Genomic DNA, 17,959 nt, shown 5'->3' with positions numbered 1-17,959 from the left:
GGTGTTACCGCAAACTCTTCTATACCCCAAAACTATGATAAAAATACAATTAGCAATGTAAAAGAAATCACAGAGACGTAGAAAAATAAGATTAGATTAAAATTGAAAACTATCGCAAAAGACAAGGAGATACATTATCTATTATAAAATATTTACAAGAAGATACATGTACAGTACAAGCATTGTAGCAAAACAGCCTCACAGCGCTGTGAACAAAAACAAATTAAGCAAAACATAAAGGCAAAAGCCAACAGTAGAACAATTGTTAACAAACTACAACATCATATATTACAGAAGAATAGACAATAATGAATATCGCACTCTCTTAAGCAATAAAAAGGGGTGAATAACAGAAAAGAGATAAAGGCAAAAGTCAATAGTAGATTGTTGAAATGTTACAAAACTTCATATTACAGGATAATGGACAATAATGAATATCGCACACTCTTAAAGCAATAAAACGGGTAAAATACTGGAAAACAGATAAAGGCAAAGTCAACAGCAGTAAAATTGTTTGAAAGCTACATTTCATTATTACAGGAGAATAATCAATAATAAATAATGCACAAGTAATAAAATGGGGTAAAATACTGGAAAACAGATAAAGGCAAAGTCAACAGCAGTAAAATTGTTTGAAAGCTACATTTCATTATTACAGGAGAATAATCAATAATAAATAATGCACAAGTAATAAAATGGGGTAAAATACTGGAAAACAGATAAAGGCAAAGTCAACAGCAGTAAAATTGTTTGAAAGCTACATTTCATTATTACAGGAGAATAATCAATAATAAATAATGCACAAGTAATAAAATGGGGTAAAATACTGGAAAACAGATAAAGGCAAAGTCAACAGCAGTAAAATTGTTTGAAAGCTACATTTCATTATTACAGGAGAATAATCAATGATAAATAATGCACAAGTAATAAAATGGGGTCAAATACTGGAAAGCAGATAAAGGCAAAAGACAAAAGCTGAACAATTGTTACAAACTTACGTATTAATACAAGAGAATAGAAAACAACAAATATTGCACACTCTTAAGCAGTAAAAGGGGTGAAATAATGGAAAACAGATGAAGGTAAAATACAACAGCAGCAAAACTGTTTAAAAGGCACTGGACACCTTTGGTAATAACCAAAGACCCCTAGTCTCACTTCATGCACTTGGTGCATCCCAACATATAAATTTGTTGAAGTTGCACGAGAATAATGAAAGAAAAATACACCCTTGTTGCACTTATCTGTGTGCTTTTCAGATGCCTAAAAAGGGTGTCAGGCCTGAATTTTTTAAATATTTGAGTGTGAAATCACTTCTTTCTCAAAAAACTACATCACTTCAGAGGGAGCCGTTTCTCACAATGTTTTATACTATCAACCTCTCCCCATTACTCGTTACCAAGTAAGGTTTTATGCTAATAATTATTTTGAGTAATAGAGTCCACTGCCTTGAAAAGTTAGACAGTTTTACCTAGAGACGAAATGCTAGCCTTTACCTGTCTGTACATGCGATACTCCACTGTACTTCTACTGGTCGATGAAATAAATGGAAGGAGACCAGGCTTTACTGGTGTAGTGAACAATAAGAAGTCGTTGAACAGAAAGGCATACAACTCCTTACTGCTCTTCGTCTGTAACGAGAAAAGAAAAAAGAAAAAAAAAGTAAACAATACAAGTGAATGATAAATTTTCCAAATAGACGAACAAAAATAAAAGATCAGCAAAAGTTGAAAGTACATGTAGTCCCATTCAGAATGCAAACATTAAAGCCATTATACACTTTCGGTACAGAAACGAAATTAAAAGTTCACAGATTTACAAATTACTTACAGGGTTTACAGAAGGTAACGGTGAAAGACTTCTCTTGAAATATTAATTCCATGAAATGCTTTACTTTTTGAGAAAACATTAAAACAATATCAATTCTCGATATCGAGAATTACCGATTTATTACGGATTTACGGATCTAACACATGTCATGACACGGCGAACTGTGCGGAAACAAGAGTGGGTTTTCCCGTTATTTTCTCCCGACTCCGATGACCGATTGAGCCTAAATTTTCACAGGTTTGTTATATTATATAGAAGTTGTGATACACGAAGTGTGGGCCTTGGACAATACTGTTTACCGAAAGTGTCCAATGGCTTTAAGAGACAATGCTAGAAATGTTTCTAACTTTGATGAAAGTTTCTGTATTTACTCTTATAATCTGTCAAAGAACAATAGATTGTTCCCAATAGACAGAACAAACAGATCAGAAAAATTTGAAGTTACGCTTGTTTAGAATGTACACACAAAAAATTCCGTGATACTCTTGCAATCTGTCATAGAGATTTTTGTTACAATCGTTCAAATTTGTTTCTTTTGGATCAAAATTTCATCATTTTTAACCAGCTCATCAAGGTGAACCCAAACTTTTTGAGGTCAACCTAGACCCACTCCCTAATCTTTTTGGTTCGACGTAACTATGTACAAGATATAACGCCCATCTGAAACCGATGTAAGTAACCGGGTTTAAAGGCAGTAAACACTATTGGTAATCACTCAAAATAATTATTAGCATAAAACCTTTCTTGGGGACGAGTAATGGGGAGAGGTTGATGGTATAAAACATTGTGAGAAACGGCTCCCTCTGAAGTGCCATAGTTTTCCAGAAAGAAGTAATTTTCCACGAATTTGATTTCGAGACCTCAGGTTTAGAACTTGAGGTCTCGAAATCAACCATCTAAATGCACACAACTTCGTTTGACAAGGGTGTTTTTTCTTTCATTATTATCTCTCAAATTCGACGACCAATTGAGCTTAAATTTTCACCAGTTGGTTATTTTATGCATATGTTGAGATACACAAAGTGAGAAGACTTGTCTTTGACAATTACCAATAGTGTCCACTGCCTTTAAGCTACACGTAATACAAGCTCCATCGGAAGAAAAGAATCAACAAACGTTTTTACCTTTTGTAGTTTTCCAGAGTGGAGATATTTTCTCGGGCCGAGGCAGTTGGTCAAGGAGTTGAAAATCAGCTCCTAACAAATCAGAACAAAATTGCACAAGTAAATTCAAATTTCTGATTGCACAACTGAAAAACTAGCAGGCCCGATACTTCACGGAGGCAACAAAGGCGATTGCCTCCATGCCCCCTAGAAATTGACAATTTCCTCAAATGGTGCCCTATACCAAGTAGAAAGCGCCTTGGTGCCCTTGCCCATTCAAAAACAAAGCATACAGGCCTGAACTAGTCATATCAATGAGTTCCCTTCGCAGAAAGAACAATATAGACATTGTCCAGCCGAAGCTATACGCTCTACCCAGACCAAACCCCGATTTTAGAAGACGATCAGAGCATACTGATCGAAACGTCAAGTTGAAACCAGCGGTTGTTTTTCAGAACCACCCCAACTCATTAGAGATAGTCATTACATGGTGTTACCGCAAACCTTTCTATATCGTATTTCCACCATGCAAAGTTTCAAATCCTACCGATTTCAATTTTTTTTTTTTTTAATAATAATAATTTGGGAGGCTAATCATCCTTACTGGCAACTAAGAGCTAAATTGCGAAGGACGCGGCTACAACGTGTTCGAGAAGCAGGCATGCAAGGGCCCCTTTGGCTGCCAGCCACATCAACCCATTATGACCACGGATCACAGCCAAGATCGAAAGTGTTTGATTTTTCCCGAGGGAGGAAAATCGAATAGTCTGGAAAACCCTCGTGGCACAGTAGAGAAACAACACACAACTCAACTCACATATAGCCCCGGACGGGAATCGAACCAGGGTCACCTTGGTGAGAGGCGAGCGCTTGTATCAGGTTCTCCATGGCACGGCACCACTATACATCCAGAACCTGTTACATCTTCATGCACTACCCAGGCAGCTCAGATCATCCGACACCAAACTTCTAAACATTCCACGCACACGCCAATCATGGGGAGCCCGATCCTTCGCACACTCTGGCCCATCACTATGGAACGAACACCCCCCTAAACTCCGACAACTCACTACATATTCCAGCTTCAAAACCCATTTGAAAACTTATTTTTGTGCTTAACTATGAAACTCTTTGCAATCTTGCTTGACTGCATCTCTCCTGCGCCAGCCGTCGATTTCACAAAATTCTTCCTAACTTTAGACTAATCTTAGGACTTAGGACGAGTCCCAACCCTGCACTGTAGCATGCAGACCTTAAGATTAATCCCAAGGTAAGGACGAGTTACTAGTCCTAACTCGAGATAAGACGAGTCCTAACTCTTTGTGAAATCGACCCCTGGAGTGTCTTTTAGACAGACATGGCGCATTATAAATTGCCACTATTATTATTATTTACGCACAAGCCAACCTTGCCATCCTAGGAAGGGTTCGGATGTTTTAAAAAACTAGCTTGGTGTGACTGAAGCTTAAACAAATTCTCCGACCCTCTATCTTACTCACCTCAGCTAAGCCCACGCAGTCCACATTTTCCTGCAGCCATTCCAGTTTATCTGAGTTCTCCTTCTCCCGTACTCCTTCATTGACTTGATTGCATAACTCCTCAGCTTTCTCTAGGGCCGTCTTGATGGTAGCGTGGTCTGGGTGAGACTCGGCTGTGTATTTCAGTATCTAGACAATAGAAAAACAACAACAACTCAGTATGAAACAATCAAAATCAAGAAGTAAACCATGGGGAAACTGACCGCGTAAATTTAAAAAAAAATTTGGGCTTGAAATAAAAAGTTGCATCCCATGTACATGTAGTATGTCGTGGCCGAGTGGTTAAGAGCATCAAATTCAAGTTCTGGTGGTTAAGTCATCGGAGGTTGGGTTCGAATCCCAGTACGGACAGTTTTGTCTTTGTGCAAGATACTTTACTATAATTGCTTCTCTTCACCCAGGGGTATAAATGGGTACCTGCGAGGGTAGAGGTTGATATTGTGAATGAAAAAAAAGCCTTTGGAGCGCTACGGTTGCCCGGGTTGTATACTCCCCAGGGAGATGAGAAAGATTAAAAAAGAATGTTATTGGCCCAATGACCAGGGCACTAATAAACTGATGTTAAGTGCATTGTGAAATGCACTGCTTAAAGGCAGTGGACACTATTGGTAATTACTCAAAATAATTATAAGCATTAAAACCTCACTTGGTAAAGAGTAAGGGGGAGAGGTTGGCAGTACAAAACATTGTGAGAAACGGCTCCCTCTGAAGTGGAGTAGTTTTCGAGATAGAGGGAATTTTCCACGAATTTGATTTCGAGACCTCAAGTTTAGAACTTGAGGTCTCGGAATCAACCATCTTAACGCACACAACTTCGTGTGACAAGGGTGTTTTTTTCTTTCATTATTATCTCGCAACTTCGATGACCAATTGAGCTCAAATTTTCACAGGTTAGTTATTTTGCATATGTTGAGACACATCAAGTGAGAAGACTGGTCTTTGACAATTACCAATAGTGTCCACTGTCTTTAAGCTAATGCACTATAGAAGAACTTGTCATTGTTTTTAAATCATAATTATTTTATTACTTAAGGCTGATAATATTTTAAGAAGCAAAGATAAAATGAACTGACCTTTTTAATAAGAAGTGGGTATCTTGTGATCCTCTGCATTGGTTTAATCAAGTAGCTGCTAACTGGCATTCCTTTAACACGAGGATCCTGGGCTAATTTCTAAAATATAATAAAAACAATATAAAAATTATATAAAATGCTGTGGGCCTAAGACATCATATTTAAATGTGGCGTCTTGTGGCCGAGTGGCTAAGAGCATCAAACTGAAGCTCTCGCAGTGGTAACGCTCATCAAAATTTTGCTTACCAAAATAAGGTTACTAGCCAATTTACCATGTTTCATGCACCATCTTTGATTGTTATACCTCGGTAACAAACTGTGAAGTTTGATTAGTCGAGAACCAATCACGTGACGTGCAACAAAACGCGTGTTACAAGGCTCAGGGGTCGGGTAACATGAAAACCTTGATCGTTCCCTGTTTTGGTCGATTTCCAGTGCTGTGTTCGAAACACCTGCGGGTTCGAGTGAACAGTCAGGAATTGTTTCTTGTTCGTCTGCTTATTAAACAATGAGTACTCCATCGTAATAATGTTTGAAGATAACAACAGAACTTTGAGAAGAGGAATAGTAATGTTACCAAGGTATAACAAAACAATTGTTGCACGCTGTGATGGGGGTCCATTAGTTTAGTACACCCTCGGGGGAAAATGGCACCCTCAGCTTCGCCTCTGGTTCCGATTTTCCTCCTCGGGTGTACAAAACGCCATGGACCCCAATCACAGCGTGCAATAATTGTATACTGGTATCCTGCTAGCTTTTTTATTAAGCACAAAATGTTCAGCAAAATTTCAAAAGTTGTCTGCCTCAGCACCCACTGCCAACTTTTATTCACTTAAAGACATGGACACTTTTGGTAATAGTCAAAGACCAATCGTCTCAATGTCAATTGGTGTATCTCAACATATGCATAAGATAACAAACCTGTGAAAATTTGAGCTCAATTGGTCGTCGAAGTTGCGAGATAACTATAAAAGAAAAAAACACCCTTGTCACACAAAGTTGTGTGCTTTCAGATGCTTGATTTCGAGACCTCAAATTCTAAACCGGAGGTCTCAAAATCCTATTCCTGGAAAATTACTTCTTTCTCGAAAACTACGTTACTTCAGAGGGAGCTGTTTCTCACAACGTTTTATACCATCATTACTCGTTACCAAGTAAGGTTTTATGCTAATAATTATTTTGAGTAATTACCAATAGTGTCCACTGCCTTTAATTAATAAATTCTTCATTCCAAAAGCTCAACAAAACAAAACTGACGCACACTTTGAACAAAAACTCAGAGAATTCATCCTTACCTTAATGTACTCTTTAAATTCCGCATCATTGTCTAGCCTTTGTTGTAGCAAACTCGATGCGTTCAATTGACAACTACAAAATCGGATGTAAGCCGTCATGCGAGGGAGCTGTTAAAAAATGACAACACAATTCATGGAAGTTAAATAACCTATAAAACTTGGCTTACTATCAATCAGAAGTTTTGAATAGAACCATCAGTGTTTCTGGCGCAGTTCAGCGCTTTTTAATTTCCTTGAAAATGTTTAGCTCTGTAAATTGGCTACAGACTGCACCACAGCACCTTGAAAACGTCTTCAAGATGCTAGATATAAGTGTGTCTCACATTATCTAAAGCAGCTCTGTGCACTTGTGACAAAGCACTTTGAGGTATCTGCAGATAAAGTGCTCGAAATTGTCTGTCAAAGGGGAAAAGCATAAATGCACTGTGCTTTGGTTTTTTCCTACTTGCTGACTGTGAATATATAATGCTGCACAAATATTTAAAAATGGTTACTTGAAATGTCCACAGATTTGACTTTGTATGCTTTTATTATGTTCTACGCTGCCCTATACTAAGGGTAACTGTTAAGATCAGGGAGTGAAGGATGAGGCTTGCTGGCCACTGTGTACGCCATCCAGAGCTAGCCGTGAGCCCCCTCGTTCGCTGGGAACCCATTGACGGAATCAGGAATAAGGGCAGGAGAAGAACTTCATTCGTAGACCGGCTGAAGAAGGACGCTACACAACAGGAAAACATCCGAGCTTATGACGCTGATGCTGGACCGGGATGCGTGGAAGACGACCATCAGAGTTTCCCCGAGAAGGCGTCGGCTGAAAACATCCTCTCGCTCAACTGACTGACTGACTGACTGATGTGACATTCATTGATCACTTGATATAAACATGTAATAGTAAATAACCTGTACATATCATTGGGTTGTAAACGCCATGAAGAAATAAACGATTAATGGATTTTAATTACAATTCTTGTTGATTGTTTTACCTGTTCACACAGAATATCCCCGATCATATGGATTAGCTTTCCCTCACCAGACATCTTCTTCCGAACTCGTAAAGACCTAAAATAAAAGAAAGACAACGAAACAAACTCAGAAAAGTCTGTAGTTTAATTTAGTGTTTTAACGCAACTCCTCATTACAGTAGCACTCAATGGTAAACACACAAGCTCAATATCAAGGAATTCTGAGCAAAAGTGCCATCATCATAAGGGTGCTAATAGACCGATCCATCAAGCTCCGCCCAATTGCGTATTGACCAATCACAACCCATTGTGCAACCAAAGGTCCGACAAAATAAGGTCCGACATGCGTGCGCGTATGCTTGGCGCGTGCGGAAGAGTTGTGCAGAAAGGCATTGAAGAGGCTCACGTGTTCTTGTTCACACGTGCACCGTGGGCGGAGCCTAATGGATCGGTGTATTACCATGGAGGTAGCAGTTAACTAAATGTTTACCTTCATGTACATGTACATGTAATATATGTATTTACTGACAAATGTACATGTACACATTCAAAAATTCACAATGAACCAAAATGTGACTTACTTAAGTAGTTTTGTATTGCACTGAATAATTTCTCTCCAATTCACGAAGATTCTTGAGATTTCTTGCACATCCAACTGTCCGGATTCACCGAGGGGCTTCTGAAAGACCTACACAAAAATGAAAGAAAATTAGGCCGTCGTTTCGGACACGGCCTTAGATAAGGATGAACTATTAATAATAGACTTGTGGTCACAACCATGCATAAAATATCTTTTATATTACCGATCGAATGCTATAGAATTTAGATAGCCCTCCTTCTGGAATTTTCTAAAAAACATCACACATTTTGGGGAAAATCAAAAGATTTTGAGAGTGAACTTTTCAAGATATCTAAACACACAGGTTTTGTCAGGCTTCCTGAGCAACTTCACAGCGGTACGATCACTTGCTACGACTGGTTGGTACCAGACTTCCAGGCTCCGTTGTCTCGTCTGAAGCCCTGAGCACGTACACAAAGCACACGCAATTGTCAAAACAACCGCCGGTCAACCTCAGCCGAATCTATCTGAAGCCGAAGCCATGGATTCGAAAAGGGCCTATATTGGGCACAACATTATGGTTGCAGTTGCGCCGGGACCAAGGATACAGAGTGGATTGGACCCAGTAAGATGATTTGGTGAGAGACTAATGGAATAGTTCTGACCTCTATAGCCAGTGCGAGGTCGTCCACGTACGCCTGTTCTGTATTAATCACTTCATGAATGCTTTCCTGACGATGTCTCTCCATTGGTGAGGTCGTCTCTAATAAATGCAGATCCTTTGTCCCTGAAAATAAGACGAAAAGTTACCTCGTCATTTTTATTTCATTTTATTTATTGATTCTGGTTGTGAAGTCAAGGACTCCCAGAAAAGTGAACTTAATCACTGTATTTGCCCAGACCCCCTCGGAGAGAAGACACTGAAGAAGTTTCCGTTTTAGATGTGGGAGGAAAACCCAAGAGAATTATTCTAGAAGAAAAAAAACACGCAGTCAGGTAGGGACTGAAAAAACAAATCCACAAAGTGCCCCCTCCTATACTTCATCCTGTGCCCCACCCCAAGCAACATTGTTGTCCAACAAACCCACCACAAACAAATAAATAAATAGAATTTAACAAATAAATATTAATCAACACAATATATATTATATCAAAACAAAAATAATTTTAGACAACAAAAATTTACAACAAAAACGATAATAAAATGTACTCTTTCACTCCAATGGTTAAGTCAGGTTTGTACTAAGATATTTATTGGAGTTGTTACATTAATATTTGATGCATTCAATAATAATTATACACATTGTCTAAAATAACGCCAGTAGCATGCACCCGAATATAGTAAAGAAATAATATTAAAAGACAGGATACATTGCAGAAATTTGTCAAAAGAAGATTGTGATTTTTAACACTGAAATTTCACAAGTATTCATTCTAATAATAAGTGCTTGCCATTTCAATGCTTTCCTTTTGAAGAGAAATGAGTTTTTTTTTTTTCTTGTCTGCAAAAAAAAAAAAACAGGAGAAATAACATTTGACTTGTACAAAAACCTACAAAATTCTAACCAATAGGGCGACTGTTCATCATTGAAAATCACAGTGAATGATGATATTTAATGGTCAGAGAGTGAGAGGGTTAAGGTTGCAGAACAACCACTTGAAAAATAAATTACATAATTTTTTCATAAAACAGTTTAAATTTGATTAATTATGAGATGATTGCTAAGTATTTATCTTCATCATAACACTTCCATGATTGAACAAAAATCAAAATCACAAGGTTTTCAGATTGACTTCATTAAAGGAACATTACAGAATTGGTTTTGCTAGCAAATAAGTTGCTGGCAGTGTAAGCACTTAATGTAATACACTACATACATAAACTGACACACCTGTAGAAATTCGAGATCGATTGGCCATCTGGGTCACGAGTGAATAGTGAACAAAACGATGACAAATTTGGCATTGCATCGATGCCAAAACAACAATTAATAAAACGCTCACTGAGCGATGAACTCTGAACGCGAAATTAGATTATTTATTTCTCATCAAATATGACATTTCAGACAGAAATATTTCAAGGGATCATCATTAGACCGTGTAAGTTTTATGTAAATCTGTGGTCTTCACGATTTTTATTTCTACCAATTCTGTAATGTTCCTTTAAGTTTCGCAAGTAGCGTCCCTTTAAGACCTTTACAATGCTGTCATTATCTTTTTCACTTTCCCTGTGTGCAATAGTAATAAAACAATAGAAGTTCGCAATATATTTAGAAAGGTCCAGACTATCAGTACAGTCCAATGTAGGCCCTTCCATACATGTATAAGTACTCCTTGCAATTTGTACAAACCAAAACTCAGACCAAAGAGCCAAGATATCACTTTCTTACCTTTTGAAATGTACATCTTTAAAACACTAAACATTAAACCAACTCAATATCATCATCAATGAGTTTGCATTGATACTGTCACTGACTTATACATGTAGCACCAAAATAAATAAAAACAAATCGGTTTCTACGCAAAAGTAACACAACCATTTAAAGACTATAGCGGCCATAATCAGCTTGTACCAAAAAGCCCATAGCGATCAAAAGTGGCTTGGACCAAAGAGCCCATAGCGGCCAAAAGTGGCTACTAAAAAGCCCATAATGGCCATAAGTGGCTTGGACCAAAAAGAGCATAGCGGCCAAAAGTGGCTACTAAAACGCCCATAGCGACCAAAAGTGGCTTGGACTAAAAAGCCCATAGTGGCAAAAAGTGGCTTGGACCAAAGATCCCATAGCGGCCAAAGTTGGCTTGTACCAAAAAGCATGTAGCAGCCACAAGCGGTGTGGACCAAACCGCCCATAGTGGCCACAATCGGTGTGTATCAAACCGCCCATAGTGGCCACAATCGGCTTGTACCAAAAAGCCCATGGTGACCACTGGCCACAAGCGGCCTGTACCAAAAAACCAATAGTGGCCACACAAGCGGCTTGAAATCCTACTGGCCACAAGCGGCTTGTACCAAAAAGCCCATTGGTGACCACTGGCACAAACGGCCTGTAGCAAAAAGCCAATAGTGGCCACACAAGCGGCTTGAAACCCTAGTGGCCACAAGCGGCCTGTACCAAAAAGGTCAAAGTACGAAGGTTATGTTCTCAACTGACAAATTAATTCCCGTCCAATGTTGACAAACTAACTTTCATATCAAATACAAAACAAAATCCCTGTGTGGTAAACATTTTCCACTGGAAAAGAACGCTTTAAAAAAATGTCAAATAAAAATCGACATGTCTGGAGACGGTTACAGAAATAAATATTTTCTTAAAGAATTCAATACTGTACTATTGACTCTAAAGATGACCCCTTTTCACCTCAGAAAAGTTTGCTGCCATCTTGAGTTTCAAAACGTCTCTCGTTGCGGGATTTATCTTTTCACTTAGCGGTGGAAAAAAACACACCCCACAATTGTCAGTTCACCTTCTATCAACTAACAATCCCACCACCCTTTCGTCCATTGAAAAATTGCTCCTCTAACTTTTCTTAACCCTTTCCAATTCACAAGAGCCTCTTTGAAATAAATGGCAGTACTTTCGAAAGATTTCGGCAGATTACAAAGAATTTTTCTGGAAGTCACAATAATACGTTAAGAGCCCAGATGGACTTATAGAAAACAAGAGTTGCATAAGAAGTAATTATCTGACACTTACAGTTAATTTGTACATGATTTCATTTCATTTTTTAAACAGTCTTAGTCTTAGCAAACCCTACCATGCCTATCAAAGAGAAATACTGGCCTGATTAAAGGAACACGTTGCCTTGGATCGGTCGAACTGGTCTTTGAAAAACGTTTGTAACCCTTTGTTATAAAATGCATATGGGTAGGAAGAAGTTTTAAAAGTAGAATACAAATATCCACAAAAACATGCCTCTAAATTGCACGGTTTTCCTTTTACCTCGTCGACTAACACGGTCGGCCATTTATGAGAGTCAAATTTTTGACTCCCATAAATGGCCGACCGTGTTAATTCGCAAAGTAAAAGGAAAACCACGCAATTTTGAGGCAAATTTGTGTGGATCATTGTATTCTATGTACTTTTAAAACTTCTTCCTACCCATATTCATTTTATAACAAACGGTTACAAACACTTTACAAAGACCAACTTGGCCGATCCAAGGCAACGTGTTCCTTTAAATATTAACAGTTTACGGCTATAGTCTTGTAGTGGGTCTAAACACTGCTCATCATGCGAAGAAAAAACAATTGCTTGCACTTTTGACGTCTTCATTTTCAAGTTTCAGAAAAAAAATAAAGATGAGATTGAAAACAGGGGTGCGTTTTGGCGGATGTAACCAACATAAGTTTTGGTCACTGATTAGTGTCTAACCAAGCCAACGGAAACAGTTATTGGTTACGACCGCCAAGACGCACCCCAGCTGCGATACGGCCACAGTTTGATGAAAGAAACTTGTTTTAATCACACCTGCAGAACTCCGCTGTGAAAGACCCACTACCCGACTTTACAAATGCCAGGATCAAAAACACTTGCATGCTTTGGACACAAACATAAAGACAGAGAGACGCTCAGGAAAGTTTTTGTTTTTTTGGGAGTTGTCGACCCGACAGGTGTCGCCGTTGCAGTTTTTATTTGACCTTGTGTTGCCGTGGCAACACAACAGAGGGAGGATGAGAGATTCCTTTTTGGGGAGGGGGTTTAAATCTGGCTTCTTGTCGGGTGTGGGTCTTTCGAGCCGCAAACTGAGTACGGAGTTCTACAAGCCAAAAGATAAAGAGAGCAGAGATGAGGTAAGTAGAAGATAATGAAAAGGCCAGGAGACAGACTGAAGAATTGTTGCTGTAAGGTCTAAAGGGCCTAGCTTGGGCCCCAATTTCACGGCTCTGCTAAGCGCCGAATTCTGCACTAACAATCACCATTCTCCGCTTGCACGGCAAGCACCAATTTTCTGTGCTAGCCTTGTAACGTGGAGTACACATGCTCGCAAGCCGAAAATCCCAGTTTACCCATGAAGTAAAAGCTTGACGTAAGCACAGATTCCCTGCTTCCATAACTGCCAATTCTTTGCTTACGGTATTAGCAGAACCATGAAATTGGGCCCTTTTCACACAGGAACAATTTTTTCAGGCATCTTGAAGGCAACTAACTGCGATGCATGCACAAGGAACAAATTGGCAATCTTCTAGCTGTAACTACATCCCCCCCACCAAAAAAAAAAAAAAAAAAACCTGAGAAAACTGAAACGAGAATGATCTTTCTTCTTGCAGATTGCCTGGAACTGGTTGCCTGTAAATTGCCCCCAAGACGTGGCATGAAGATCGTCATTGTTTTTGTCAGCACAGGAGGTTTAAAGGCAGTGGACACTATTGGTAATTACTCAAAATAATTATTAGCATGAAACCTTACTTGGTAACGAGTAATGGGGAGAGGTTGATAGCATAAAACATTGTGAGAATCGGCTCCATCTGAAGTAATGTAGTTTCGAGAAAGAAGTAATTTTCCATGAATTTGATTTCAAGACCTCAGATTTAGAATTTGAGGTCTCGAAATCAAGCATCTAAAAGCACACAACTATGTGTGACAATGGTGTTTTTTCTTTCATTATTATCTCGCAACTTCAACGACCGATTGAGCTCAAATTTTCACAGGTTTGTCATTTTATGCTTATGTTGAGATACACCAAGTGAGAAGACTGGTCTTTGACAATTACCATTAGTGTCCACTGTCTTTAAGGCATTGTACAGAATTAGTAGAGCCGACAAAACAGTCGCAGACAGTGTTCATGTTTGTGTGATCAACCATGACGCTCTGATAGGGATCTCTACTTCTTTCCTCTACTCAAACAAATTTAAACAAATAAAAAAGCTAGCCAAGTAGTTACACGTATGAATGTAAACAATGAAAAAACAAAGTCTACTTACAATTTACGTCATTCCCTTTTCCTGCCTCGCTAAGTTCCTGGACGTAGTTTGCGGGAAAGACCCCCGTGCTGCCGTTGAGTTCCCCCTTCCACCAATCTTTGTCTTCTTTACTGGTGACGTTGAGAACAATTCCCTTCCCGAAGGACAGCTCGTCATCGTTCTGCTTCACGTACGGGTATAAAGTGATCACCTGACAAACTGGGGTGGAAAAGGAGAGCCTTGGGTTAAAACTGGGGTATGGGTATAAAAAAGGGTGTGGGTCGTTTCCAATTTCCTTCTGGGAGAACAGCTCATCTTACTTCAAATACATGTATACATATGTGAGTACAAAGTGACTACCCGATATAAAAAGGGTAAAAAAGAGCCTTGGGTCAAACAGGGTGTATGGGTATAAAACGGGTATGGGTAGAGCAAAGAGGGTAAACCCATTCCCTTCTGGAAGGATAGCTCATCCTCGTTCTTTTTTTAAGTTCGGGTATAAAGTGATGTCCTGACATCTGGGGGTAAAAGGAGAGCCTTGGGTTAAAACTGGGTATGGGTATAAAACGGGTACGGGTATAATAATGGCATGGGTTGAGCAAAGGGGTACACCTGTTACTTTCCCGATAATAATGGCATGGGTTGAGCAAAGGGGTTCACCTGTTACTTTCCCGATAATAATGGCATGGGTTGAGCAAAGGGGTACACCTGTTACTTTCCCGATAATAATGGCATGGGTTGAGCAAGGGGGTACACCTGTTACTTTCCCGAAGGATAGCTCATCCTCGTTCTGCTTTACATATGGGTATAAAGTGATCACCTGATATACTGGGGGTAAAAGGAGAGCCTTGGGTTAAAACTGGGTATGGGTATAAAATGGGTATGGGTATAAAACAGGTATTAATTGAGCAAAGTGGGTATACCCACTCCCTTCCAAAAGGATAGCTCATCCTCGTTCTGCTTCACGTACGGATATTAAGTGATCACATGACAAACTGGGGGTTAAGGAGAGCCTTGGGTTAAAACTGGGTATTTGTATAAAATGGGTATGGGTATAAAACAGGTATTAATTGAGCAAAGTGGGTATACCCACTCCTTCCAAAAGGATAGCTCATCCTCGTTCTGCTTCACGTACGGATATTAAGTGATCACATGACAAACTGAGGGTTAAGGAGAGCCTTGGGTTAAAACTGGGTATAAAACGGGTATGGGTGGAGCAAAGGATAATCATTTCCCTTCTGGAAGGATAGCTAATCCTCAATCTGCTTCAAATTTGGGTATAAAGTGATCACTTGATATACTGGGACTGAAAAGAGAGCCTGGGTTTAAAACTGGGGTATGGGTATAAAACGGGTATGGATTTAAAATGGGTGTGGGTATAAAACGGGTATGGGTTGACTGGAAAACTTACCTGAATCAGCAGAGGGAGTGGCTACTCTATCCCCGACCTGAAACAGAAAAAGACACACAAACTTAAAAACCAAGTACATGTAACTTGTTTGTTTGACCATTCTTTTTTAACCCTCTAAAGACCATTTGTGGCCATAGGCAGTTTGTACCAAAGTGCCCACAACAACCGTAAGATCTACCTCCTTTTCGCTAGTCAAAATGGTTGAAGTCAAAAGTCATTCCTACTGGAAATATCTTGTCAAAACAAGTATTAAGATATGTTCATGTAGAAAGCAGGTATACAGAACTTTTTAAAGTTTTTCAATCTTCTGTATTCCTGTGAAGCAAGTTGACAAAATGTTGTAATGTGACTTTGTGATTTTTTTTTTACAGAAATTCATTTTTTTTGTTTAACCCTTTGGTGCACAGAGTGATTTTTTAAAATGCAAAAAAAAAAGAACATGTTCAACCGTGTTTTTCTCAAAATGTTTCAATAACACCCCCTGTTGAGCATCACACCAAATGAAACCTCAACACTCGCTCTAAAACAATCGAATGAGGGGGATATATATGGGGGTAGTAGTTTTTACGTTACAACTGTTTATAAAAGTCCAATTTGGCATGTTTTTGGTGGTCGCTAGCGACCGCCTTGTGCACCAGGTTTATTAAACATTTGTTTATTATGAAAGAAATTCTTTTTCAGCAACATGCGTGTAATAAAGTGAAATAATAAATAAATAAATCACAAACCGGTTTTGGAGAAATTGCGGTTGTAGGTGATCCTAGCTCTGATGGTGTGCTGGTACCTGGCGTTCCAGTTCCACCCATTATTTGTACGTAATTGGCAGGGAACCAGCCAATCTGCTTCTTCTTCCCACGAGCCTGTAAGGAAACGGACAAAAAAAAAACAAATATCAAATAATTTGTACAAATGGGCAACAAGTCTTGATTTTTTGTTGAAAGCAAATTCTTTGCTTAATGAGTCCAGTTTTAACTTCGAGCCCTGACTTCTACCCTTGCTTATTGGATCGAGGGGATTGCTCGCTAATAATTTTCTCTGCCGCGGAGAGAGTTCTTAATAAGTGGATATAGATAGGATTTGAGGCTTTGCATGGTGAGGTATCAATTTATATTTAGTTTGCGGTAACACCATGGGTGTGTCTACTTGCTGGGTAGATTATGTTCATTTAAAAACTTGCCTTGCTTTATACTCTACTGTCACATAGTAGATATACTACTGCAGATTAGATTTTCGGATTTCAGGAGACTTCTCAGTTCTAAAAAGAACCGTCTTGTTTTTTAACTTCTACCTGGGCAGAAGGTAGGAAATCTTACATTTCATCAAGCCGCCTCAACCTTCAGGAGTCTTGGGGTGGATTTCACAAAGAGTTAAAGACACTGAATACTAGTGGTAGTTGCTCAAAATAATTGCATAAAAACTTACTTGTTAGTAATCAATGGAGAGATGTTGATAGTATAACACATTGTGGACAAACGGCTCCCTCTGAAGTAACGTCGTTTCTCGAGAAAGAAGTAATTTTCCACTAAAATAATTTGATTTTGAGACCTCAGAATTAAATTTTGAGGTCACGAAATCAAGCATCTGAAAGCACACAACTTTGTGTGACAAGGGTGTTTTTTCTTCCATTATTATTCACAGGTTTGTTATTTTGTGCATATGTTGAGATACACCAAGTGAGAAGACTGGTCTTTGACAATTACCAATAGTGTCCGGTGTCTATAAGACTAGTCTTACCTTGAGGATTAGCCTACGGTTTTTATCTATACTAATATATTAGCTCTTTGTGAAACACAAAGTTGCAGTCTTACCTGTAGCTCTCCTTCCCACCAGCCACTAGGGTTCTTCTTCCGGACGGCAATGAGCTGACCCAACGATAGACTCAGCTGCTCAGCACTAGTAGCGGTGTAGGGTGCGATAACTCGAGCTATCTCTGTAGATTATACATCAAACATACAGGTGATGTTGTTATCCTTCATGCTTTCTATGAAACAATAATGGTTAAGTGGCTTGCTCAAGGTCACAGGTGTCATGACTGGGATTCAAACCCACACTCTGCTGCTGACAACACAGGGGCCCAATTTCATAGAGCTGCTTAAGCACAAAATTTTGCTTAAGCAAAAAAAATCCTTGCTTAGTAAAATCAGATTACCGGCCAAGACTCCACTCAATTAATATGCTAAGTAAACAACAGCTAAATACCAGTCACAACCAATGTATATGGCATGAAATTTTGGCCAGTAACATGTGTAAAATAAGCGAGCTATTTTCGTGCGAAAGCAAATTTTT

The 17,959-nt window shown here is 39.0% G+C and overlaps 1 protein-coding gene across 1 annotated transcript in view; it reads right to left on the bottom strand.

Annotated features, from left to right (window-relative positions):
• LOC117296491 (intersectin-1-like) overlaps nucleotides 1-17,959 on the bottom strand; it is a 53,996-nt gene that overhangs the window by 6,610 nt on the left and 29,427 nt on the right. The window contains exons 26-37 of the mRNA XM_033779451.1: nucleotides 17,482-17,603; nucleotides 16,402-16,533; nucleotides 15,674-15,710; nucleotides 14,284-14,481; nucleotides 9,026-9,147; nucleotides 8,383-8,489; nucleotides 7,823-7,898; nucleotides 6,840-6,947; nucleotides 5,545-5,643; nucleotides 4,433-4,600; nucleotides 2,955-3,026; nucleotides 1,497-1,631 (exon numbers count right to left, since the gene is read on the bottom strand). Coding sequence (XP_033635342.1) covers nucleotides 1,497-1,631; nucleotides 2,955-3,026; nucleotides 4,433-4,600; nucleotides 5,545-5,643; nucleotides 6,840-6,947; nucleotides 7,823-7,898; nucleotides 8,383-8,489; nucleotides 9,026-9,147; nucleotides 14,284-14,481; nucleotides 15,674-15,710; nucleotides 16,402-16,533; nucleotides 17,482-17,603 — 1,376 coding nt within the window. The remainder of the gene's footprint in view (nucleotides 1-1,496; nucleotides 1,632-2,954; nucleotides 3,027-4,432; nucleotides 4,601-5,544; nucleotides 5,644-6,839; nucleotides 6,948-7,822; nucleotides 7,899-8,382; nucleotides 8,490-9,025; nucleotides 9,148-14,283; nucleotides 14,482-15,673; nucleotides 15,711-16,401; nucleotides 16,534-17,481; nucleotides 17,604-17,959) is intronic.

Source organism: Asterias rubens, chromosome 11 (genome assembly GCF_902459465.1).
Source record: "Asterias rubens chromosome 11, eAstRub1.3, whole genome shotgun sequence".
NCBI classification, from domain to species: domain Eukaryota; kingdom Metazoa; phylum Echinodermata; class Asteroidea; order Forcipulatida; family Asteriidae; genus Asterias; species Asterias rubens.
This window is presented reverse-complemented; position numbering and strand designations above follow the sequence as displayed.